This window comes from Chionomys nivalis, chromosome X, assembly GCF_950005125.1.
Source record: "Chionomys nivalis chromosome X, mChiNiv1.1, whole genome shotgun sequence".
Taxonomy (NCBI): Eukaryota; Metazoa; Chordata; class Mammalia; order Rodentia; family Cricetidae; genus Chionomys; species Chionomys nivalis.
In genome coordinates this window covers 132,502,531-132,529,716 of record NC_080112.1, presented here as the reverse complement: position 1 = coordinate 132,529,716, position 27,186 = coordinate 132,502,531, and the positions used below count along the sequence as shown (strand labels likewise).

The following is a 27,186-nucleotide window of genomic DNA, read 5'->3' as shown; positions in this document are numbered from 1 at the left end:
TGAACTTTCTGGTAGTTTGGGAGTTGATATTTTGATCGCTGTCATTGTATTACAAACTGCTAATTTGTTTGCTTCTTGATTATATAAACAAAGTTAACGAGAAAAGTAATAAAATGTAGATATTTTATAATTTTGAAAAAGTATCTTCATATAATTCACAGTATGTTCCAGATGTTATGAAAGAATATATAAATAAATATACTGAATAATTCAACTGTCTAAATTAAAATCATTCTAGAATGAAGTGTTTTACTTAAAAAATAAATAAATAAATAAAATTTGGGTGTAAGGATATGATGCTTTGGAGAGGGTCTTCTTTTGTTTTCACAGAGGATGAGACCCTGTGGATTGCTTCTATCCCAATATGGTATGATAGACCATACCCTCCTGAAAGGTTGCTGCGAACACCTTCAAAAAATTACTTCACTCAACTGCTGACTGAGATGAATCTAGCACACAGGTTACACCATGAAAGATCTGAATACAGCGCCCCCATTCAGCAGGAAGCAGTTTGGAGAGAAGTAACTGTGCCCATATTCCCAAATATTGTTTTCAACTGTTCTTTTACATTTAAAGGGGGATATGATATAGATATGAATAATTTGCATTGGCATGGATTTTAAGGTCAATTTTATATGTATTTCTGACCTTAACTAAGGTATTGTGATTATGTAGTTCATTTGAAAATGTAATGTATATAGGTTGTTAATGGATAATCATCAACAATAGTCAAGATTGTAGTCATGTTAGTTAGATTTTCTAGATGTGCATAGATATATTTCAGATAGACATTCTTCATATCTTTCAAAGACTGCAGAATATGGCATTTAATGTTTTAATAACTTAGGGCTTTTTATGACAATGAGACACATTTACTCTTGGCAGCACCAATCTACTTCAAAAGGAAGATGGGCATCGAAGAGCTCCTTGTGGAGTTTGATAGCCATTTGGGCAAGAAACTGCTCTTGCCTGGACTGTTGCATGAAATGGACACAGAGAACCCGCAGAGAGAGGACTGTTGAACTTGCCTAAAGGTGAGATGATCTTTCAGGGTTCCTGACTCATGAAAGAGTCTGTGAGACATTCTGCAGGACACAGCAGATAGTGACTGAACTGTCTTTGAAATTTCCTGCTTCATAAAAAAGTCTGCTGGATACTATGGGCCTGTAGGCCGAATATGGATGCCCCAACGGTACAGAGGAACTTTGGGTGACTGTCCAGGCAGCGAGATCTCTCTGTCATTTCTAGAGTTTGGAAGTTGCTTATTTCTTGTTTTCTTAGGTAATATTGTATCCTTCTGGAGTCTTTGACGGAGTTGAAGAATAGATAGATAGTTATAGTTTTTCATTGTTATGATAAAAGATAAAGTAGATACAAATATTGTAACTGTAATTCTTGTTTGATAACTGTTTTGTTATATGTAATTTTACTATGTTAAAGTGAAAGCCTTTCCTTTTAGTTTAAACAGAAAAAGGCGAAATGATGTGGGAAGGTCATCTGTCTCTTACTTTCTTGGTTAATTAATAAAGAAACTGCTTGGCCTAATAGGTCAGAAAATTAGGTGGGTGGAGTAGACAGAACAGAATGCTAGGTAGAAGGAAGTGAGGTCAGACGCGATGGAGCCAGCTGCCAGGTCAGACATGCTGAATCTTTCCCAGTAATACATCACTTCATAGTGCTACACAGATTATTAGAGATGGGTTAATCAAGATGTGAGAATTAGCCATTAAGAGGCTAGATATAATGGGCCAGGCAGTGTTTAAAAGAATACAGTTTCAGTCCGGTGCTCCAGTGTGGGTCTCTGTCTCTATCTCCATCCATCGCTAGATGAAGGTTCTATGGCGATATGCAAGATATTCATCAGTATGATTATAGGATAGGTTCATTTCAGGTTCCCTATCCTCAGGTGCCCCAATGAGCTAACTGGGGACATTGCCCTGGGCTTCTGGTAGCCACTCCAGGTTCAAGTCTCTTGCCAACCCTTAGGTGGCTCCCTTAACTAAGGTATGAGTTTCCCTGCTCCCCCATCCAACCTTCCTTTACCCCCAATCACCCCGATTCCCCCAGTTCCCCTCATCCTCTCCTTCACACTTTTCTCTCCCCATCTCCCCTCATCCCCATCCCACCCCACCCCCCAAGATTCCCATTTTTTGCCCATCAATCTTGTCTATTTCCCATAGCTGGGAGGATATCTATATGTTTTTCCTTGGGTTTACCCTCTTGTTTAGCTTCTTTAGGATCACAAATTATAGACTCAGTGGCCCCTATCCATGGCTAGAAACCAATTATGAGTGAGTACATCCCATGATCTTCTTTTTGGGTCTGGGTTACCTCACTCAGGATCGTATTTTCTATTTCCATCCATTTGCATGCAAAATTCGAGAAGTCATTGTTTTTTACCGCAGAGTAGTACTCTAATGTATATATATTCCACACTTTCTTCATCCATTCTTCTATTGAAGGGCATCTAGGTTGCTTCCAGGTTCTGGCTATTACAAATAATGCTGCTATGAGCACCGGACTGAGCTCCCAAGGTTATAATGAGGAGCAGAAGGAGAGAGAACATGAACAAGAAAGTCAGGACCATGAGGGGTGCACCCAACCACTGAGACAGGGGAGCCGATCTATTGGGAGCTCACCAAGGCCAGCTGGACTGCTACTGAAAAAAACATGGGATAAAACCGGACTCTCTGGTGGACAATGAGAGCTGACGAGAGGCCAAGGAGAATGGCACAGGAACTTTCATCTGGCGATGGATCGAGAGAGAGACAGAGACCCAATTTGGATCAACCGTCTGAGCTCTTAAGGTCCAAATGAGGAGCAGAAGGAGGGAGAACATGAGCAAGGAAATCAGGACCACGAGGGGTGCACCCACCCACTGTGACAGTGGAACTGATCTATTGGGAGCTCTCCAAGGCCAGCTGGACTGGGACTGAATAAGCATGGGTTGAAACTGGACTCTCTGAACAAGGCGGACAATGAAGGCTGATGAGAAGCCAAGGACAATGGCACTAGGTTTCGATCCTAATACATGAACTGGCTTTGTGGGAGCGTAGCCTGTTTGGATGCTCACCTTCCTGGACCTAGATAGAAGTGGGAGGACCTTGGTCTTCATGTAGAGCAGGGAATTTGGACTGCTCTTCAGTATCGAGAGGGAGGGGGAGTGGATTAGGGGGAGGAGAAGTGGAGTGGGGATAGGGGGAGGGGAACAGGGGGAGGGGGCAATATGTGGGAGGAGGGGGAGGGTAATGGGAAACGGGGAGCAGTTGGAAATTTTAAGTAAAAAAGAATAAAAAAAAAAAAGAATACAGTTTCTGTGTTATCATTTCTGGGGCTAAACTAGCTGTGTGGGAGCTGGGTGGGACGAAAAGCCCGCAGCTCCTTCTACAATTCTTGATGGTGAAGGCCATGGTAGCACAGGCAAAGTGGCACAATTAATTTACAGGTAAAACATACTGTCCCTCTCCAGCTGTTTCAATTTATTAAATCTGAGTGGAAAGAACATCCTTAAGAAAGTACCATAGACCCAAACTACAGCACTAACCCCATGCTGAGGGTTATTTTTAGTATATGTGGATTTAACATAGCTCCTAAACTGCTGTTGAATATACAGTTGCCCAGGCTGCATGTACTATACAGACTAATCATACTCCAAATGGAGTATGCTGACTCCAATTACAGACACACTCCTTATACTTTTCTATGTGTAGAAAAACTTCACACAACTGTCAAGAACCAGAACTGAAAGTATAGCTGGTAGCATACTAAAGAAACTCCACTTCCACAGGAACCTGTGAAGCTGCCAGAATTCAGAGAAATCAGCTTCTCTCTATTTTCTTAATCCAGAAATTATCTGACAACTCCAAAGTAGTGATTAATCCTTGCAAAGCAGCATAGTGGTAGGACAACAGTTTGCAGAAATCAAATATGTGACCTACTTGTGTTTGACAAGGTCTTGGAGGAAGTGCCGGTGGTGGGGGTAACAATCCTGAGTTAGGAGCTGAAAAAAAGAAAAATACAGTGTTAAGAACCACCTTCCCCTAAAAAGACAAAAGGATGTATTCAACTAACAACAATGACGGCACTTAACATATTTATATTTATTAAATCCCTTTGAAGACTTGATTTTTTCCAAATATATACTATCCACAATAGCAAAATTAATGTTATAAACTGAAGTATCCATCAACAGATAGATAGATAAAGAAACTATGGCATATATACACAATATATACAATTCTTAGTAATAAAGAAGAATGAAAGTATGTTATGTGCTGGAAAATGGATGCAACTAAAAATCATCCTATTAAGTGAAATAAGTCAGACTCAGAAAGACAAATACCATTTGTCTTTGTGATTTTTTTCCCATTTATGGATCCTAGATCGTACATAGATACATAAAGTCATGGACATGAAAAACAAACTAAAGGAAGAGAAGACCCACCAGAAGGGGTGAAATGGAGGACTAACAGGAGAGGAGGGACGGTGAACATGGTCAAAGCACATGATATACTTGAAAGAAATAGATTAACACGCAATGAATATATTTCAATAAAAAGAGTCCATGCTGTTTACAATCCCTTTTTCATTTTACTCAAAATTCAAGTATTTACATAACTGGTAATGATTAAGACAGGATAAAATAGTAAGAAAAACATTTTTTTAAAAAACTGAAGACTGGATTTAGCATGGAAAATGTGGTCGAGTCCTTATTCTAATGTTAATTACTCAGTTTTAAATAAACCAGGTTCAAATAAACCAGGCCAGAAAGAATCTTCTTTGGCTTCTCATATTTCTCACTAGCTTTCAGCCATTACTGCTCATTAGTTTAGTGCATAGGTTGCAGAAAAGGAAGAGGGCCTGGATTCGGCAGCTCCGCTACCTGGGAAGAAATGGGGTGTCCAGTAGTAGAAGAAATCAAAAACGATGGGCTGACTTTATTTATTTCAAAGATCTCTCTTTTTCTCTCTGTGATCATTACTATCAAGGATAACTAAATATGTTTCTAAAATAATCTGACTACATTTAAAGAATCTTTTGAAAGAAAGTTGAAATCTAATGTTTTCTTTGATTTTACAAGAAACAAAAAATATCTGGAAAGCCAAGATCATCTGAATTCTAACTTAACAATACAAATAAATAGCTGCTATGGAATTCTAAATAAAATTCATGATCACATACAAGAAATAAATTTAGAACCATACACTGGCAAGTTAAACTACATTCTTTACCAACTATTCTGAAAACACTGTATCTATGTAACTGTAAATAGTTTATTCAGAAGTCTTTGACAACCGTGCTAATATTAGATAATATTCTATGCCTTAAAAGCAAGTAGCCCCCAAAGGCCCAAGGACCATCATTGAAGAGAGGACAGAAAAGACTGTTAGAGCCAGAAGTTGAGGAGACCAGAAGCAAAACAATATCTTCTAGCCTCAACAGGGCTGCTGCACTTGTGAATCCACAGAAGTCGTGGTTGCCTGTATGGGAGTTGCCCAAGGCCAAGCCAGTCAACATCCCAACATGAAGGAAGGAGCACATGAAGACTAACTGACAGCAGATAGCGTCTGGAGGACAGAGAGTCAGTTTTCATTAATATGTGGCCGTTGGTAAGTCCACTATGTTCCAGTGGATGTCCCTATGCCCAGAAGTATTTGGGAAGCACAGATTAAACTCAGCGGGTTATTAAAAGGAGGTACATGAAGTTGGGGGAGTGAGAATGTGGGTGATAGATCAGGGAGGAGTGGAAATAATCATGACTAAAACACACCAAATGAAATTCTCATAGAATTAATGAAAGTATTATACTTTTTTAAAACAACAAGTAATAGTATATAGCAAGAGCATGGATATTCTTGTAATTTTATACTAATTTGCCCTTTCTGCATCAGACAAGCATAAAGATGGAGCTTGGTGATTTTCACAGATGTAACTCAGAATAATATCACAGAAATGTTTATTCTTGACTAGTTCATGGATATATTACAACCAAGTGTGTCCACTTTTCATTACGATTTGTAAAATACATCAGTGGGTCATAACTCACAGGCTGTAAAGACATCAGTAATAGCATGTGCAGTAGAGAATATTCATAGCCATAAGGATAGCCCAATCTCAGGGCCCCTAATAAACAGGTCCTCACAGGCTAGGCCTTTAAAGTACTACCCAATTACTTTTTTGGGGGGAGGGGTTGAGATCAGGTTTCTCTGTAGCTTTGGAGCCTGTCCTGGAACTAGCTCTTGTAGACAAGGCTGGCCTCGAACTCACAGAGATCTGCCATGTGCCGCCACCACCCGGCTACCAGTTACTTTTAAAACAAAACAAATAGACAAGCAACAATTGTGCACCTTTCTACAGAAAAAGGCAAACAACTGCACTAGAATAAACAGTGCAGTTATCAAATAAAGGACTGCTCAAGAAACGATAAACCACTTAAATAAACTGACTCAACTTCCAGTCAAAATGGAATAATAAAGACCACATGTCCTCACCTAGCTGAAGCAATCAAGCATAGAAAATCATATGAAACAACAACTCCGGTGATACTGGGACAAAACATATAAGAAGTTTTGAAACACAAGAAAATTAACCAATGAAGATGGTGACCTCTGAGAGACAGGAAACAAAAAGGAGGGGGCCCTATGACTGACCCCATTCACTATCTTGAGAGCTGCTACAGAAGTAATATAAATCCATATCCAGGTCCGATTTTGCTATTTTAAAAATAATTATTAAATTTTATTGATTTGTTTCACTAGGGAAATTACCCCAAATATGAAGAAACAATTTTAAGTTGTAAAACATTAAGATCATTTAAAATGGAATCCTAAAATGAACATAGATACATACCTACAATCCCATCACACAGGAGTTGAGGCAAGAAGTATGCCACAGTCTGAAGCCAGCCTGGGATAGTTAATAATTGAGACCTTGTCTCAATCAATCATTCAATCACACACACACACACACACACACACACAGACACACAGACACAGACACACAAACACCAAGCCATATTGCAGTTTTTCACAACTAAACTTCAAGCAGCAAGACAGTAGCATAGGGCTGGGTGTACTCTTCATCCCGAATCTTTTAAGAGAGCGATTAGTTATGTTCCTTGAGAAATACTAAGATTAAGGGAAACCAAATATGCTGTATCATAAAATCAACAGATTTGTCTTCTCTTTTCAGTACCTTTACTACTTTTTTCTAGTCATGCATACTTACCTAACACACATACTATAAATCTGAATCAATAATTTAAATATTTATTTATTTTTATTTTATGTGCATCACTGTTTTCCTACATATATGTCTGTAAACTACAGGAAAGCAGGGCCTGTGGAAGCCAGAAGAGGGTGTCAATCCCCTGGAACTGGAGTTACAGACTTTTGTGAGCCACCATTTAAGATTTGGGGATCGAACCCAGGTCCTCTGGCATAACAACCATTACTCTTAACCACTGAGCTACCTCTCCAACCCCAAGGCAGAAATTAAATGGTGATAATGGGAGCTAGACAGTGCTGCCTCATACCTGTGATCCCAGCCCTGGGAAGGCTAACACAGTACCTTAAGTTGAAAGCCAACCTAGGTTATACAGCAAGTCCCTGTCTCAAATGCATGACAGTCATGATTTTCCTTTCTCATATGACCATTGATTATGCTTAGAACAGGCTGTATAGAGTAAGAAATTGTTTCTTAAATATCAAATTAAAACTTTCTAGTAGAGACATCTGGCAGTAAGATTTATGGTTGTATTTATAGTTTATGGTTCCATTTATTTGCTATAGGACTATTCAGGCTTTCTAATTTTTAAGCCACTTTGGAAAATGGTTTTCCTGGATGTTTGTACATTATGCTTAAATTTTCTAATTTATTGACATGGTAATTGATCATACTATGATCATCTTAATCTCTGCACACGTAACTATCTTTTCCCATTCCTAATATTGTTTGTGTCATTGCCATAGTTTTCCTTCATTAATCTCATCTGATATCTGCTATGTGTTATGTCACCCTTTTCAAAGCACCAACTTTTAACTTTACAATTTCAATGTCTATTCTTGGTTGTTAACTTGATTACATCTAGTATCAACTAAAATCCAAAAACGGAGGGCACAACTGTGAGGAATTTTTGCTTAATTTAAGAAGAAAATCTACTTCTTTTTGATGTTGTTGTTATGGGATTTTTGTTTTGTTTGTGTTTTGGTTGTTTGTTTTGTTTTTCGAGACAGGGTTTCTCTGTGTAACAGCCCTGGCTGTCCTAGAACGTACTCTATAGACTGATCTAGTCTACTCAGGCTAGGTTGCCTGCCTCTGCCTCCCAGATGCTGGGATTGAAGGTGTTGACCACCACAACTAGCTGGAAGATCCATTTCTAATCCAATCTTTAAGGTAGGAAAACACACCTTTAATCCAGATCGTTTGAGCTGGGAAAAGATACACCTTTAATCCAGATCTTTTGAGGTGGGAAGACACACTTTTAATCTAGGCCACACCATCTGCTGGAAGCCTATATAAGGACTTGGCAGAAGGAAGCTTTTGTTCTTTGCCTGCTTGTTCTCACCTTGCTAGAAAGTCCATTCCTTCACAGATATTAGAGCTTACTTCTTCAGGATCCCAGTGTTCACTCAAGACCAGTTGAGACATCCAGCCTTATAGACTGAGAAACTGCTGGATTCTTGGACTTTCTGTTCTTAGGCAGACATTGTTGGATTAGCCCATAAAACATTCTGATACGGCAGAAGTAGCCGGAGCGGGCAAGCGGCAAGGCGAGGAGAGAGCTGCACAGGGCCCTACACGGCCGAGTAAGCATGTCCGACTTCGACGAGTTCAAGCGGCAGCTCAATGAGAATAAACAAGAACGGGACAAGGAGAACCGCCATTGGAAGCATAGCCACAGCGGCTCTAGAAGCCGGGACTGGAAGCGCAGGAGCCGGAGCCGAAATCGGCGTAACTGGGACCAGCGCCTCCCGAGACAGACAAAGGCAAAGCAAACCTTTGACCAGAGGCACTAAAGAGGAGCACGGTGGATTGATTCGTTCCCCTCGCCATGAGAAGGTGGTGTGTAAATACTGGGACGTGCCACCACCTGGCTTTGAGCACATCACCCCAATGCAGTACAAGGCCATGCAAGCTGCAGGTCAGATTCCAGCCACTGCCCTTCTCCCCACTATGACTCCTGATGGTCTCGCTGTGATCCCAACGCCCATGCCTGTTGTTGGGAGCGAGATGACCAGACAGGCCAGACGCCTCTACATGGGCAATATCCCATTTGGCATCACTGAGGAAGCTATGGTGGTCTTCTTCAACACCCAGATGCTCTTGGGGGAATTGACTCAGGCCCCTGGCAACCCAGTCTTGGCTGTGCAAATAAACCAAGACAAGAATTTTGCCTTTTTGGAGTTCCGCTCAGTGGATGAAACGACCCAGGCCATGGTCTTTGATGGCATCATCTTACAGGACCAGTCACTGAAGATTCAAAGGCCTCATGACTATCAGCCACTGCCTGGCATGTCAGAGGACCCCTCTGTTTATGTGCCTGGCATTGTATCCACTGTAGTTCCAGACTCTGCGCACAAACTGTTCATCGGGGGCTTGTCCAACTACCTGAATGATGACCAGCTGAAAGAACTGCTGACATCCTTTGGGCCTCTGAAGGCCTTCAACTTGGTCAAGGATAGTGCCACAGGGCTCTCCAAGGGCTATGCCTTCTGTGAGTATGTGGACATCAACGTCACAGATCAGGCCATTGCGGAGCTGCATGGGATGCAGTTAGGGGACAAGAAGCTGCTTGTCCAGAGGGCGAGTGTGGGAGCCAAGAATGCCACGCTGAGTACCATCAATCAGACACCTGTAACCCTTCAAGTGCCCGGCCTGATGGGCTCTCAGGTGCAGATGGGCGGTCACCTGACTGAGGTCCTCTGCCTCATGAACATGGTGCTGCCTGAAGAGCTGTTGGACGATGAGAAGTACGAGGAGACAAGACGAGTGCAGCAAGTACGGGCTGGTCAAGTCCATCGAGATTCCCCGGCCCATGGACGGCGTTGAGGTGCCTGGTTGTGGAGAGATCTTTGTGGAGTTCACCTCTTTGTTAGACTGCCAGAAAGCCATGCAGGGCCTAACTGGCCGACAGTTCGCCAACAGAGTGGTGGTCACAAAATACTGTGACCCTGACTCTTACCACTGCCGGGACTTCTGGTAGAGGTGGCTGGGGGAGGGTGGGGGCAGGGCTGGCTGGGGACTTTACCCCCACCTTTCCCCCCTCCTTTCTCCCCTCTGAAGATGATGGGCAGAGGAGTGACAGCCGAATGACAGCCGGCAGCAACTGGAATGGCAGCAATTATGGGGGGTGGGGGGTTCGGGGGGCTAGGGCAGGAAGGGGACTGGGCAAGTGCACACAGGCCCACATAGACACATGCACCCACACAGACACAGAGGGAAGGAGCTGGGATGAGGACTGTGTGCACAGCCAGGCAGGTAGGACCCTCACAGCCCCGTCCCAAACAGCTTCTTATCCCTTGACACCTTTTTTCTAGGCCCTTTCCCACATGGTAGAAACATAGCGTGTTTATATTTTATGGCCAAACTATTTTGGAGTTTGTTGTCTAGCCCTCAGTGCCCTGCCCTCTCCCTTTGCAGGACCACAGTTCCCGTCCTCTGGCTTTTGGTTCTTCCAGTTCTCCACCCTGGTTTCTTAAGTAGTTGATTCTTTAGCCTTTTCCTGACCCCCAACCCGTTATCTCTGTCCCGTTCCTCCTCTCTGTGGCAGTTTCATATTTGCTAATTAAGAATTTGCTCATTAAACATTTTTTATATTAAAAACATTCTGATACATCTCCTTTCTATATATAGAGAGAGATAGATTCATTCTACAAATTTTGTTACGTAGAGAATCCTGATTAATACAACAATCCTCTATATTGTGTGCTTTTATAGTTCATTAATCTTCCATTTACATGCTTTGGTCTTGTCTTGCTCTATTTTAAATTGGTTTCTTCAACTATTGGTTTATAGCTTTTCTCTTTTTATAATGTAAGATATGATTATAAGTTTATTTTAACTACTTCTTTACTAAAATTTCCTGTTTTGTATGTGCTTATCATTAAGTGTTTAAAAACTTCTTAATACCCTTTCTGATTTCTTTTATGATGTTACCTTCTATCTTGACTGAATCCTAAGTTTTCCTTATTGAAAATCTATTAATAGCAAATTGGGTAATTGACTTACTATTTTCCCATAACATATTGAGGATATAATTTCACTGTCTGTTGAAGGAGCTGTGGGCAGGCCTGCTTTTCGTCTAGCCCGGCTCCCACACGGCTAGCTTTACACCCGAAATAACAACACACAAACTGTATTCATTTAAACACTGCCTGCCTCTTCTTGGCTAACTCTCATATCTTGCTTAACCCATTTCTAATAATCTATGTAGCACCACAAGGTGGTGGCTTACCAGGAAAGATTCTAGCCTACGTCCTTCTCGGGTCGGAGAATCATGGCAACTTCCTGAGGCGTCTGCCTCATTGTCTTCTTCCCAGCATTCTGTTCTGTCTACTCCACCTACCTAATTCTCTGCCCTATTAAAAGGCCAAGGCAGTCTCTTTATTAACCAATGAAAGTAACAGATAGATAGAAGACCCACCTACATCATTTCCCCTTTTTATGTTTAAACAAAAAAGAAAGGCTTTCACTTTAACATAGTAAAATTACATATAACAAAACAGTTATAAAGCAAGGATTACAGTTACAATATTTATATCTATTTTATCTTTTTATGGTGCCCAGACATGGATAACTGAATCCACAAAAAGCCTGAGAAAGCTTGGGAAAGAATAGAGTAAAGCATGTTTTCTTGGTAACAGCAATTTCTCGGGTCTGCTCTGCTTGCTAGAGGCAACCAAGCACTCTCATCTAAGGGAGGCTTCCTGACTCAGCTTTAACTGCAAAAGCCTGCATCTCTTTTAAGAGGTCCTGCCACAAAACACTTAAATGGTGTTGATGAAAAGCTGAACGCATGCTTTTCAGTTTTCAGCCACAGCAGGAAAAAGCTGCTCCGTTTTAAAATGCCGGCTTTCTGGGATGTCCTGCCTGGGCAAACTCTGACTCTTTCAGGCAGGCAGTCCGACTGAGTGTGGTCTGTGAGCAGAATGCTGCAGCTTGCTTGCTGGCAAGGACCTTGAAACGCCACAGAGTTGTGGCAATAAAAATGGCTCTGGCCGGTACCTCAGCCACAAGGCTGGAATGGCAGAAAGCTAAGGAATGGGCTGGATCTAGCTAGCAAAGCCATGGCTTTAATCCTACCCATATTGCTCAGTAATTTAAAGGCTCATGTGGTCAGAAAAAGAGAGATATACAGTAAAGAGAGATTCAAAGGAAAAAAAGCTCTAAATGTTTTACAGTGTGTTAAAATATATGCAGGCTAAAGGTTAAAGTTCTTAAAGTAAAAAAAAAAATAAAGAAAAAAAGGGAGTAGTTGGGTGTGGTGGTACACACCTTTAATCCCAACACTTGGCAGGTAGAGGTAAATTGACCTCTGAGACTTCAAGGGGCAGAGGCAGATTGACCTCTGTGACTTCAAGGTGTGGTAGCATATACCTTTAATCCCAATGCCTGGGAGGCAGAGACAGACGGATCTCTGTGAGTTCAAGGACAGCCTGGTCTACAGAGTTATTCCAGAACAAAGATATACAGAGAACCTGTCTCAAAAAATAAAAATAAAAATAAACGAAATAGGGGTTACAATAAAGCTGCACAAAGATGGAAAATACACAGAGAATCTTTATACTTTATGCTATTATGCTCTCTTTGAATTGTTTGAATGCTGAGGAAGGAGCAACAGCTGCTAAAAGATATTTGTTTATAAATGCTGCTGAACTAATCCAAGATAAATATTTTGAAAATATCTTGACTTCAAAATTTGAATCTAAGGTTATGATGCTTTGGAAAAGTTCTTATTGTAGCGAGCTGCGTGAAGCCACACCTGATGGCTATGTGTAGAGAGCTGCGTGGAGTCGCACCTGATGGTGCTGGCTCCCGCCCTCCGCGATCCCGAAAGCGAGTGCTCTCTGTGATAATCAACTCCTATGGCTAAAGCCTGACTTATGCTATTATCACGCAATGACTGTCAGCTGCTTGCATATGCGTGAACCTATGGGCAGTGCCCACCTGGCAATCTGAGGTTGGCGGCCCAGGCCTACTTAAGGGTTAGGAGAGGTTTGCCCGGAGAGAGAGAGAGAGAGATTTTACAATTGTCAAAAGGTCCTGAATAAAACTGCAGTGAGAAGAGCTCCGGTGGTCGCGTCATTCTTGCTGGACGAGGGGGACCACGACATCTTATTTTGTTTTCACAGAGGATGAAACCCTGTGGATTGCTTCTATCCCAATATGGTATGATAGACCACGCCCTCCTAAAAGGTTGCTGTGAACACCCTCAAAAAATTACTTCACTCAACTGTCGACTGAGATGAACCTGGCATACAGGTTACATCATGAAAGATCAGATGAACAGCGCCCTCATTCAGCACAAAGCAGTTTGGAGAGAAATAACTGTGCCCATATTCCCAAATATTGTTTATAAATGTTCTTTTACATTTAAAGGGGGATATGATGTAGAGATGAATAATTTACATTGGTATAAATTTTGCCTTATTGATAGACATTTAAGATCAATTTTGTTATGTGTACATGTATTTCTGATTTTGATTAAGGTATTGTGATTGTGTAGTTCATTTGAAAATGTAATGTGTAATTAGGAAATATAGGTTATTAATGAATAATCATCAATAATAGTCAAGCTTGTAGTCATGTTAGTTAGATTTTCTAGATGTGCATTCTTCATGTCTTTCAAAGACTACAGAATATGGCATTTTAAATGTTTTAATAACTTAGGGTTTTTCATGACAATGAGACATGTCTGCTCCTGGCAGCACCAATCTACTTCAAAAGGAAGATGGGCATCGAAGAGGCACCTTATGGAGTTTGATAGCCATTTGGGCAAGAAACTGCTCTTGCCTGGCCTGTTGCATAAACTGAACAAAAAGAACCCACAGAGAGAGGACTGCCGAACTTGACTAAAGGTGAGATGGTCTTTCAGGGTTCCTGACTCATGAAAGAGTCTGTGAGACATTCTGCAGGACACAGCAGATAGTGACTGAACTGTCTTTGAATTTTCCTGATTCATGGAAATGTCTGCTGGATACTATGGGCCTGATGGCCAAAGATGGATGCCCCAACGGTACAAAGTAACTTTGGGTGACTGTCTAGGCAGTGAGATGTCTCTGTCATTTCTAGAGTTTGGAAGTTGCTTATTTCTTGTTTGCTTAGGTAATATTCTATCTTTCTGGAGTCTTTGATGGAGTTGAAGAATAGTTAGTTATAGTTATAGTTTTCCTTTGTTATGATAAAAGATAAAATAGATCTAAATATTGTGATTGTAATTCTTGCTTGATAACTGTTTTGTTATATGTAATTTTACTACGTTAAAATGAAAGCCTTCCTTTTTGTTTAAACAGAAAAGGGGGAAATTATGGAGGAGGTTCATCTGTCTATCTGTTGTTTCATTGGTTAATTAATAAAGAAAACTGCTTGGTCTGATAGGTCAGAACATAGGTAGGCAGGGAAGACAGAACAGAATGCTTGGAGGAAGAAGGCAGTGAGGCAGATGCTATAGCTCTCCTCTCCAAGATGGACGCAGGTTAAGATCCTTCCTGGTAAGCCACCACCTTGTGGTGCTACACAGATTATTAGAAATGGGTTAATCAAGATATGAGAGTTAGCCAATAAGAGGCTAGAACTAATGGGCCAGGCAGTGTTTAAAAGGATACAGTTTGTGTGTTATTATTTCTGGGTGTAAAGCTAACCATGCGGGAGTCAGGCGGGATGAACAGCAGGCCTGCTCGCCTCATCACTACAACTGTCTTTTGACTTTCATTATTATTGTTGAAAAGTCAGATGTCAGTCAAATCATTGTTCTTCATTAGTTATTAGTTTTCTCTCTGGCTGTTTTAAGAACTCTCTTTTTGATACTCTAGAATATCAAACTTCCCTGTATCTATACATATAACACTATATCTTGTTCTTTTCTTACATTCCTGATCTTTTATGAAACTTCTGAACTATGTGGTATCCTGAATTGACTTTGGACAATCCTCAGTGTTTGACTATTGTCTTCCTTTTTTTTCTTATTTCTTCAAGAGTTTTGTCTAACTGCGATGTTAGGATAGTTTTCTGAGATTTGTTTTCCAATTAAGCATTTGTCTCTTCAGCTATACTTATTACTCTATGAATCTAGTCCCTGAATTGTAGACATAAAGTACTTCATTTAGTTATCTTCTTGGTTTTTTATTTGTTTTGATAATTTTTTGAGACACAATCCTTCTATATAGTCCAAGATGACCTTGAACACACTTTGTAGCAAGGCAGTCTCAAACTTTTCATTTTTCATGCCTCAGTCTCCGAAGTGCTGGAACTCCATGAATATGCCATGACACCTGACTGTTGCTTTTAACACACTAAATATACTTAGCAATTCTGTTATCTGAATCGTTTGTATTTAGTACTAGCTATTGCTTCTTCTGGTTCTTACTGTGTTTCACTTCCTAATGTGTCTAGTAACCTTTGAGACTAAACTTGTATTCTTCAGAACTTTGCCTGTGGTAATACTTGAGGTCTGGGCTACAAAGTGGGTCCCTCATCTCTCTTTTGTTTTTGCCATATACCTGAGGGTATTACCAACCTGAGGTAGAAGTGATATTAATTCCTAGCTTCTGCTGTCTGATCCAAACATACACTTTTTTAGTACAGATATCAGTTTGAATACATGCAACTAATCTCACTCTTAGCTCATTAATACAAAGGAGAAAGTAGTTGTCTAACTGCTTTTTAAATCTGAAACTGATAAATTCGAAAAATGATGGGTAGGTTACTGCATAAGCTTGAGAGGGCAGTTGGATAAGAAAACTATGTATATGCTCTAGATGTTAAAACCTTTCAGACCTCTTCCTTTCTATTCCCTGAGAATGATATCCAAAGATTAAAAGAATGTTTTCCAAGGAATCTCATCAGCCAAGAAAATAGATCAAAAGATACTGACAGAAAGAAACTACCAACAATACAACCTTGACAGATCCCTCTACCATTATACCCACATTTGGCAAGTCTCGTTCATTCATTCATATATTCTAAGTCAGCATATCTCTCATTCTTAAATATAACTAGATGATTAAGCATTACTAGGTATCTGTAGAAAATATTGTGACATAAGGTACTGTGAGAGCAAAAATTACATTTTAAGTTTTAATTACTATGTCGTGGAGGTCCACAAAACAAAAATGCCTCTGATCTGCAAGCCTCTTGCCCAAGGACAGACAATTCCTGAAATGCTGTTTATAGGAGACAACAAGTCATGTGTTTTTCACTCCCCTAAATAAGTTTGTTTGATCCTTTTGCACTGGATGCACTTGATCACACTTGGGCCAGAGGTTCACAGGCTAGAGGAATGCCAGGATGTATGTTTGTCCCAGATTGGACTTGATGGGAAATGCAATGAATTATGGATTTTCTTTCTTAAACCAATACAAACTGTGATTCTGGGCCAATTTCCCTAGAACCTGAGTATGGATCTGACTAGGTACCATCCACCTAGACAGTATTTGACTAAAGCTTGCTTTAAATTTGCTTTAAACTGTGATACTGGTCTTATTCTTGATCAGTGTAATTAACAATACAGAATAAATAATAATATGAAAAGTGATTTCAAAGAGACTAGACCTGTATTAAGAGAACACTTTAAATTATATATATTATTATCATAAAATTGGTTATTAACTTAGTCCAGAAATATTTAAACAATTACTATGTACTAGGCATTTTTGGGGTGCTACAAAAATACTAGAGAGGAGGCAAGGGCTGGGAAATCTTTATCCTTATAAATCTTATATGCTACTGAGAAGATAAAGGATAGAGAGTGAGACATGAAATCTTAAGTAGAGTCATCAAGAAAAGTTACAATAAAAAGCACTGTTTAGAAAGATGAGATAATTGGAAGCTATTAAAAAAGGAATATTCAGAAAATTAAAAAGCACTCAGAAATTAAAATACAATAGCAAAATGTGAAAGCTCAATAGAAAGTTTCAAAGATAATATCAGGAAATTTCCCAGAAAGTAGGGTAATATTCAAATAAAAGTTCCACAGAGAAGAAATAAAATATAAAAAAAAGGAATCTATTAAATGGTTTAATAAAATTTTCCAGAAATGAACAGTATGAGCTTCTAAATTGAAAGGTCCCACTGAGTACCCAGGACAATGGAAGAAACAGAAGTATGGAAATACACATCATCACAAAAATAATGGAATTAGATAATGTCTACATGTTTTTGGCAGGAAATGGGAAAGAGGGCAAGCCACAAAAAAAGTAACAGATATCTAAAGGACTTTAGAGTTTTATGTACCTTTAGAACCTAGAATTCATTAAAGCAATTGTATCAGAACTCCAAAGAAAATTTAGATGATGGTTATTTACTTGAAATTTGAATGTGAATGTCTTCCCATAGGCTCCTGAGTTGGAACACTCTGTCTCAAACAGGTGATAAAGTTGGGAAGGTGATAAAGTTTCTGAAGCCTTGCCTCAGAAAGTAGGCCACTAGGGCAGACCTTGAGATTTTACAGCCTAGCCTCACTTCCTGAACTCTCTTTGCTTCCTGGTCCATCACCACGTGATGATAAGGTTCAGTTACCATAAACATCACCATGCCTTTCCCACCATAATGGCCTAAACCTTCTAAAACCATGAGATGAAAGAAACAAGTCCACCATTAAACTGCTTTTGGAAATATTTTCAATAAGAGTATGCAAAAGTTGAGAACTGTGGACTAGAGAACTCTTTGATTGTAAAGTCAGGGCTTAATGAGCCATTTTGCTGGGGACTTATAAGACTGAAATGCCAGTAGACACACAGACTGTAAAGACAAGGCTCATGAAGTGAGACCTGAGCTAGAGGCCATTCACATTAGCTATGGTGAAAAAAAAAATCTGGTTGTATTCTACCCATGTCCTAGAAACTGAAGTTAGACTGAATTAAACTGTAATGGATTAATTTATTTGATGGAGAAAATTTCAAAACAGTTAACATTCAGGCTGTGACATGTTTAATGCATGTTACATGGATCCAGATTTATAGTGAGAGAGAAAAGAAAGTGGAGCTTAAAGAAATAGAAAATGTGGAATTTGGTGAGGAAAGGAGCATAAACTTAGCTAAATGGAGAAAGATAAAAACCCAGACACAAAAGGTAGTTGGGATAATTTAAGAAAAGCTGGCAAGAAACAAGCCGAACTAAGGCTGGGCACTCACAACTAAGAAGCAGCCTCTGTGTAGTTTTGTCGTGCCAAAGGAGTAAAACATCATGCCACAAAACTCAGGTGTAAACTTCCATTGAAAAGGAGAATGCCTAAACAAATGGAGCCTTCAAGGTTCTCCGCAGAAAAACTGCCATCTAGAGAAAGGTTTCCCCAAGTTCATGCAAGAAGAGTCATAGAGACCACTGTAGCTATTATCTGTGGGACCCGGACTACAGACTTAGGCATTATCCACATGCTGCTGCTGTGTAAGCATGCAAATTTCAATAGTCAGAGGACCGTGGAGGCTTGCAGCAAGGTTCCATACTGTGGCATTCCTAAGATGGCTGTGTGCGCAGCTGTGAAAGTAAAGCATACATTGTAATAGAGAGCCCGGGGGACTGGAGAGATGCTAGAATCATAAAACAGGTCAAAAGAAACTCCAAGACACCAAGTAAGCCCTGTCTAACAGAACTACTACATGTTCTTGGACAAAAGAACTAGAGAGGAAGGGCTATCCAAACCCATTGGAGCACAAGTAGTACCATAATGAGCCACTTACCAAGAGATTCAGGATTTGGTGTTTGCACTACTACTGTTGGATCTCCTTTGGCCTGATGTTTCCTTCATGTGTCTCATTCCTCCCTTTTGGAATGGGAATATTTACTATATGTCATTGTATATTAAAAATATAGATAACATAAATTTTATTTTACAGAGGCTCAAAGTTAAGAGACTGCATTGCATCTGGCAAGAAATTTTGAACCTTGGAATAGTGTCTTGGAGAAAAGACAGATGATGATAATAAATACGGAAAGGTCAAGAAGAGATTACATTATTTAGAAACATGTGGGAAGAAATAGCAATACAATCAAAATTAACCATGTTACAGTAGAATGTATTCCCCATAAGTTTGGAGAGGCATATGAGTGGCCTGGGAAGTTTGTTTTTTTTATCCCTTAGTTTAGCATTGAACTTCTAGGCCATTACCATCTACCTTGTCAAGATGTAAGCTATGGTTATCTTACAAGTTTCTTCCTTACCTTCCAAAAGTCATTTCCACTACCATCAATCAAAAGAAGGGAAAATTAAGAATATGTGTTCAAGTGTACTTCCCACTTTCTCTTTTTTATCGTTTTTATTGTGGAGGCCTAAAAATGTGAGCCTATTTCCACCTTGTCTGAAGGTCAGAGAGTTTTAGCTTGTTCAAAGTTGTTGACAACAAGTGACTACACATCCTGACCTAGTCTGTGGTTACTTGGTCTTTTCGACATTACGATGGTCCATACAGGTAGATGCACTCCACCCTGACCAATGGTTAGGATATTCAATCACACTTCTGCTCCTTCTTTTGAATTCACATAACATGTTAATAGGTCTCCCAGTTTAAAATTATTTTCTTGGGCTGGACAGATGGCTCAACTGTTAAAGCTAGGCTCACAACCGAAACTATAAAATTATTTCTCAAATTCATTAAGCCTAATCCTCTGGACTGCTCCCAAAACACTAACCTTTAACACTTTTTATCCTTTTACATCATTGTAATTAGATATTTCCAGACAAACTGGATACAGTAGTACATGTTTATAATCCCAGCACTCTGAAGACTAACCTTGGCTATATAATGAGTCCTGAGACAGCCTGGTCTACAGAATTAACAGCTTGTTCCAAAGGAATATTCTCAGCAAAACAGTATTCATAGACATCACTATTTGTTAATTTCCTTCAGATTTGTACCAGGTCCAAACTATCAGGAAAAGGAACACATGCTCTGACTTACAGAGCGGAACTAGAGCAGCAGATGTGATGACTCAAAGTTTCAAGACCAGAAGGACAATTCTTTAGGGGACTGAAACTTGGAATAACTTCAGCTATGGAAAAGAGCTCTGATCCCCACTAACTAAGAATAGTTTATGAAGAAAAGAAAAACATTCAAACTCCAATGGGGGGCACTCAGAGGAGGGAAAATGTTAAAATTAGTCAGCTGAGAAGACCTAGACTTATAAGCATCAATCAAGTGCAGTCAGCCATATGAAAAGCTTCAGGAGTCTCGTCCTGAGGGACCCTTTTTCTCCTTGACAGTTTCATAAAGTGGTTATTTCACAGTAATAGAAATTGTTCATTACTTTCTTTCTAGTCACAGAAGTATTTGTGACCTTATATACATCCCGTGATGACTCGGTCATACACTGTGATAGTACAGCTATACCTATGTACTTAACAAAAGAATTGCCAGGAGCACCTTCCTAATAATCTCTACCTCTATCCCTGTTGGTTGTCCATACACACACATCCCCGATATACAAGCCTATTAAATTTTATGTCAACTGGGACACAATTTTGCCATCAATTAAAAGAGATAAACTTACATGTGCTTTATTCAATAAGGACAATCTTAATGACTAAGTTTGGAAAAGTAACAAAATGAATTTCAATTCTTCTACTTTGCAGATGAAAATATTAAGGTCTGGGGAAATAAAAGGATAAAGTCAAGTTTACTAGCACTATGGAACAGTAATCAAATGAACATTTTGAGCCTTTAAGATAGGTAAAGAGCAGAAACACACAAGGAGATAAGCATAAGTAGCTGGATGGGTTTGGGGATCTAAACTCAAGGAATGAACATTTCAAAATGCCTCAAAGCAAGAATACACCAGATCATAGTAAAAGGATGCTCCTGATAATTCTATAAACCACAGACTGAAAACTAAAAATAAGCAGGTGATACGGCTCAGTGGGTAAATAAGCTTGGCAATGTGAATTCAACCCCAGAACTTGAATAAAGGTGGAAGGACAAATACATAAGCCATTGCATACAAGTTCACACACATTATACACACACTAACAATAATGCAAATATTTTTATTTTAAAAAAATCTAAAGGACAGTTAGATGATTCAGTGGATAAAGGCACTTGCCACCAGGCCAGGTGACCTGAGTTTGATCCCTGGGACCTACACGGTAGAAGGAAAAAAATGACTCCGCTACTTCCCCAAGTTATCCTCTGACCTCCACACATATGACATGGTATACACAGAAAAAGGTGAGAGGGAGAATGAATAAATATATTTAAAATGTTTGCTTCCCAAGAAGGAACCCATGCTTAGTACTACAAACCCAACTGAAAACATATAGGGAAATCTAGGTCTGGTGTCGGAAAAGAGATTTACTACTGTTGTTTAGTTAAATTTGTATATATGATATCAAAATATGTTCTAAAATTAAACTTCTATTCATAGGCAAATATTATTCTCAGCTTTAACCAGAGAAGCTTCTCTTTACAGTGAATGGATATTAATACAGAGATGCACAGCTGTTCAGAGAAAGAGTGATGACTTGGCTAGCCCTTAACAGGATGCTTATACCACCTCCTCCAAGGCTCAGGAAACACTACAGAAGGATCAAAGAATTTTAGAGCCAAGGATAGGGAAAAGGGTTATGAAAGGTCATCTTCTAGGCACAACACAGTCATTGCTTTATGATGAACTCAGCATCTGAAGTTAACCTATACTGAGTCTGCACAACAATCAGCCACTGATGGAGAAGAACTCATGGAGCCCTACTTCGAAATGAACTATTCACTACTGGTAATTGTGAGCCTACTGGTGAGCCCACTGAGCTCCAATGAATAGCTCTAAAGCCATGGTCACACAGATGGCCTTGGTTAACCTTAATAGGACACGAGACAAAACAAAAGACATAAATTTGGGAAAGGGATCTGCAGGAAAAACATGGGGTTGGCAGAAGTAGGATAGCAATGAGAAAGGGTGTGTTGAGAATGGTTAGAATGCATTATTTATATACATGTAGGAAGAGGCCAAAGAACATATTAAACAAAATAAATTTTTAATTTTAAATAAAATAAAAATGCTATTAATGCAAGTATTTAGTCTTGTGATCACCTATTCACAAGTTCTAAGTTTGACTCCCAGCACCCACGTGGCAGCTCACAACTGTCTATTAACTCCAGTTCCCAGGCACTGGATACCCTCTTCTGGCCTCCACTGGTACTTGCACTTACATAAATAAACACACACATAAATAAATAATACAATAAATCTTTAAAAGTGTATATCCAATGTAGTATTGATATAAGAATAAGCATACAGGTCAACAGAAGAGAGTCTAAAAAGCAATGCTTAGAAGTCAGGTGATTCCCAGAAAGTGGAAAAATCTCCCATGCTCTTGGGTAGGTAGAATTAACATAGTAAAAATGGCAATCTTACCAAAAGCAATCTACAGATTCAAGGCAATGCCCATCAAAATCCCAGCAAAATTCTTCACAGACCTAGAAATAATGGTACTCAACTTCATACGGAAAAGCAAAAAACTCAGGATAGTCAAAACACTCCTGTACAATAAAGGAACTTCTGAAGGCATCACAATCCCTGACTTCAAACTCTACTACAGAAGCTACATTACTGAAAATAGCCTGATATTGACATAAAACAGACAGGAGAACCAATGGAACTGAATCGAGGACCCAGATATTAATCCACACACCTACAAATACCTGATTTTTGTTTTGTTTTGTTTTGTTTTTTAAGACAGGGTTTCTCTGTAGCTTTGGAACTGAACACCTGATTTTGACAAAGAAGCAAAAATATATAAAATGGAAAAAAGAAAGCATATTTAACAAATGGTGCTGGCATAACTGGATATCAACATGTAGAAGAATGAAAATAGATCCATATCTATCACCATGCACCAAACTCAAGTCCAAATGGATCAAAGACCTCAACATAAAGCCAGACACACTGAACCTCATAGAAGAGAAAGTTGGAAGTACACTTGAATGCATTGGCACAGGAGACCACTTCCTAAATATAACCCCATTAGCACAGACACTGAGAGAAACAATTAATAAATGGGACTTCCTGAAACTGAAAAGCTTCTGTAAATCAAAGGACACAATAAGACAAAATGGCAGCCTATAGAATGGGAAAAGATCTTCACGAAGCCCACATCAGACACAGGGTTGATCTCCAAAATGTACAAAGAATTCAAGAAATTGGTCATCAAAAGAACAAATAATCCAATAAAAATGGTGTACAGACCTAAACAGAGAACTCTCAACAGAGAACTCTAAAATGGCTGAAAGACACTTAAGTAAATGCTCAACATCCTTATATATCAGATAAAACAACTCTGAGATTCCATCTTACAACTGCAAGAATGACCAAGATCCAAAACACTGATGACAGCTTATTCTGGAGAGGATGTGAAAGTAAAGGGAACACTCCTGCATTGCTGGTAGGAGTGCAAGCTAGTACAACCCCTTTGGATGTCAGTGTGGCAATTTCTCAGAAATTTAGAAAACAACCTTCCTCAAGACTGAGCAGTACCACTTTTGGGTATATACGCAAAGGATGCTCAATCGTATCACAAGGACATATGCGTAACTATGTTCATAGCAGCGTTGTTTGTCATCGCCAGAACCTGGAAACAACCTAAATGCTCCTCAACTGAAGAATGGATAAAGAAAATGTTGTATATTTACACAATGGAGTACTACACAGCAGAAAAAAAATCACCTTTAAATTTGTGGGCAAATGGATGGAGGTAGAAAACATCATATTGAGTGAAGTTACCCAGACCCAGAAAGACAATTATCATATGTACTCACTTATAAGTGGTTTTTAGACATAAAGCAAAGAAAACCAGCCTAAAAATCACAATCCTAGAGAACTTAGACAACAATGAGGGCACTAAGAGAGACATACATATATCTAATCTACATGGGAAGTAGAAAAAGATCTCCTGAGTAAATTGGGAACATGGGGACCTTGGGGGAGGGTTGAAGGGGAGGGGAAAGGCAGGGAGGGAAGTAGAGAAAAAAATGTAGAGCTCAATAAAAATCAATAAAAAATAATTTTAGAAAGGGCAAAGTAAAAAATAATAATAATAATACTTTTTTTGGTTTGTGGTTTTGCAGCACAGTTTCACTTCATAACCCAGGGTAGCCTGGAAGTTACTGTGTAGCCCAACTTCACCGCAATCCCCTATAAGTACAAGGAAATACAGGTGTGACCTATCACATGCTGCTCAAATTAAGTTGTAAACAATTATTTTTTCCTATTATTTTTTTCCCAGAACCTAGAAATTATGTGGCTGGTTCTGTCCTTGGTAACAAAACTGTTATAGAAAACTAAAGAAAGCTCCTTGGTGTTCCCCTTTCACAGAACGTAAAATTCTTTTTCTGGAAAAAAAAAACTTTCTAGGGTACATGGTACAGCTGGTGTCTCTGGTAAAATATTAAAGTGCATTTTTGTCATTAAAGACTACTGTAATCTGTAAAATTGATCCAAGCTCTGGGGAGGCAGAAACGGAAGCACCCCTGGGCTCACTGAGCAGTCAGCCTATGCTGTTTGGAACATTTCAGGCCAGTTAAAGACCCCATCTCAAGGAGATTGGTGGTCTTTCTGAAGATGATATCTGAGATTGTCCTTTGGCCTCCACACAGAAACATACATGCATATGCACATGTATGCGTATGTGTGCGCACACACACAGACACACACACACCCACACCAGCATTTTTTAAAAATCAAAAAAGGAAGATAGAACCAAAAAAGATATAAAAAAGAGAGATTATGTGAAGTCTCATTTCACATTTTATGTTGTATATACACCCTTCAAATTATAATACTTCTACCCATGCCACTATCCTGATTCTTGGGGGAAGGGCAAACACAGCCAGAACAAGCAGTAGAGATAAATCCTGGTCCTACTTGCCAGTGGCCCCTCGCTCTGTCCCAGCCATACAATTGTCACCCACATTCTGAGCACCTAGTTTGTTCCTATGTTATTGGTTCCCTCCCTCTCCAGCCAGAGTTGGTGAGCTCCAAATAGCTCAGGTAAGCTATTTCAGTGGGTGTTTCCATCATGGTCTTGACCTCTTTGCTCATATTTTCACTCCTCCCACTCTTCAACTAGACCTTGGGAGCTCAGTCCAGTGCTCCGATGCAGGTCTCTGCCTCTGTTTCCATCAGTTGCTGGATGAAGGTTCTATGGTGACATTAAAGATATTCATCAGTCTGACTAAGGGCAAGGCCAGTTCAGGCACCCTCTCCACTATTGCTTAGGGTATTGCCTGTGGTCATCCTTGTAGATTCCTGGGGATTTCTCTAGTGCCAGTTTTCTTGCTAGCCCCATAATGGCTCCCTCTTTCCTTGTTCACCATCTATGTCCTTTCCCCATCTTGACTACCCGGTTCCTTCAAGTTCTCCTCCCCCTCCCCTTTTCCACTCCTATTCCCTTTCCACCCTCCCTTTTACCCCAATCCCCATGGTCCTGCTGTGGGAGCACATTCCACTTCTTCAGCCAATAGCCTTTAAGATACTAGCCCACTTGGGAGTGGTCTCTGATTATCTAAAAGCAGTTGCAAAGTATGTACCACTATCTGGCTTCTGGCTCCTGCTTCAGGCTGATAGACTCTGTGCCAGTTCACACAGAGAACTGTTATCTAGTGATCTGTAAGTTTTTCCCATAAATAAATAATCTTTTATTATTCATAGTTCTGAACTAGTGTGGGATTATTTTGTGACTTCCATCTTCATCTGGCGCCCAACCATTTGGGCTCTGCTGCATGCCGTCAGGCTCACCAGGAAGAAATAAAGAAAAAAAATTACAGTCTTCCTTGAATTCAATTAAATTGAAGGCACAACATATTCAAACCTATGGGACACTATGAAATCTGTGCTAAGAGGAAAGTTCATAGCACCAAGTGCCCACATAAAAGAAAACAGAGAAAGCTCACATTAGTGATTTAACAGCACACCTGAAAGCTCTAGAGAAAAAAGAAGCACACTCACCCAGGAGGAGTAGAAGGCAGGAAATAATCAAATTGCAGGTTGAAATAAACAAAATAGAAACACCGAAAACAATCCAAAGAATTAATGAAACAAAGAGCTGGTTCTTTAAGAAAATCTACAAGATTGACAAACCCTTATCCAAACTAATCAAAAAGCAGAGAGAGAACACCCAAATTAACAAAACCAGAAATGAAAAGGGGAATATAACAACAAACACTGAGGAAATTCAGAGAATCATTAGGTCTTATTACAAAAACCTATACTCCACAAAATTGGAAAATGTAAAAAAAAATAGACAATTTAAATTAAATGAAAACCAGGTGAGCAATTTAAAAAGTCTTATAAGCTGCAAGGAAATAAAAGCTGTCATCAAAAACCTCCCAAATAAAAAAGCCAAGGTCCAGATGGTTTCAGTGCAGAATTCTATCAGAACTTTCAAGAAGAACTAATACCTATAATCCTCAAAGTGTTCCACATAATAGAAACATAAGGGACATTGCCAAAGTCTTTTTATGAAGCTGCAGTTACCCTGATACCAAAACTGCACAAAGACCCAACCAAGAAAGAGAATTACAGACCAATCTCACTCATGAACATGGATGCAAAAATTCAATAAAATACTGGCAAACCAAATCCAAAAACACATCAAAAAAATCATCCATCATGATCAAGTAGGCTTTATCCCAGAGATGCAGGGCTGGTTCAACATACAAAAATCTACCACTGTAATCCATCATATAAATAAACTGAAAGAAAAAACCATATGATTATTTCATTAGATGCTGAAAAAGCATTTGACAAAATTCAACACCCCTTCATGATAAAGGTCTTGGAGAGATTAGAGATACAAGGATCATATCTAATTATAATAAAAGCAATATAGAGCAAGCTGACAGCTAACATCAAATTAAATGGAGAAAAACTCAAAGTAATTCCACTAAAATCAGGAACAAAACAAGGCTGTCCACTCTCTCCATATCTCTTCATTATAGTACTTGAAGTTTTAGCAATAGCAATAAGACAACATAAGGAGATCAA

At 39.5% G+C, this 27,186-nt stretch overlaps 1 protein-coding gene and 1 pseudogene across 11 annotated transcripts in view; one reads left to right on the top strand and one right to left on the bottom strand.

The window, feature by feature from the left end:
- The window catches only part of Reps2 (RALBP1 associated Eps domain containing 2), a 294,750-nt gene that overhangs the window by 71,414 nt on the left and 196,150 nt on the right, over positions 1-27,186 (bottom strand). For all 11 annotated transcript variants that reach the window (XM_057759194.1, XM_057759200.1, XM_057759196.1 and 8 more), the window contains one exon: positions 3,939-4,000. In XM_057759194.1, the coding sequence (XP_057615177.1) occupies positions 3,939-4,000 (62 nt within the window). The remainder of the gene's footprint in view (positions 1-3,938; positions 4,001-27,186) is intronic.
- On the top strand, positions 8,814-10,204 carry LOC130867335 (splicing factor U2AF 65 kDa subunit-like; annotated as a pseudogene).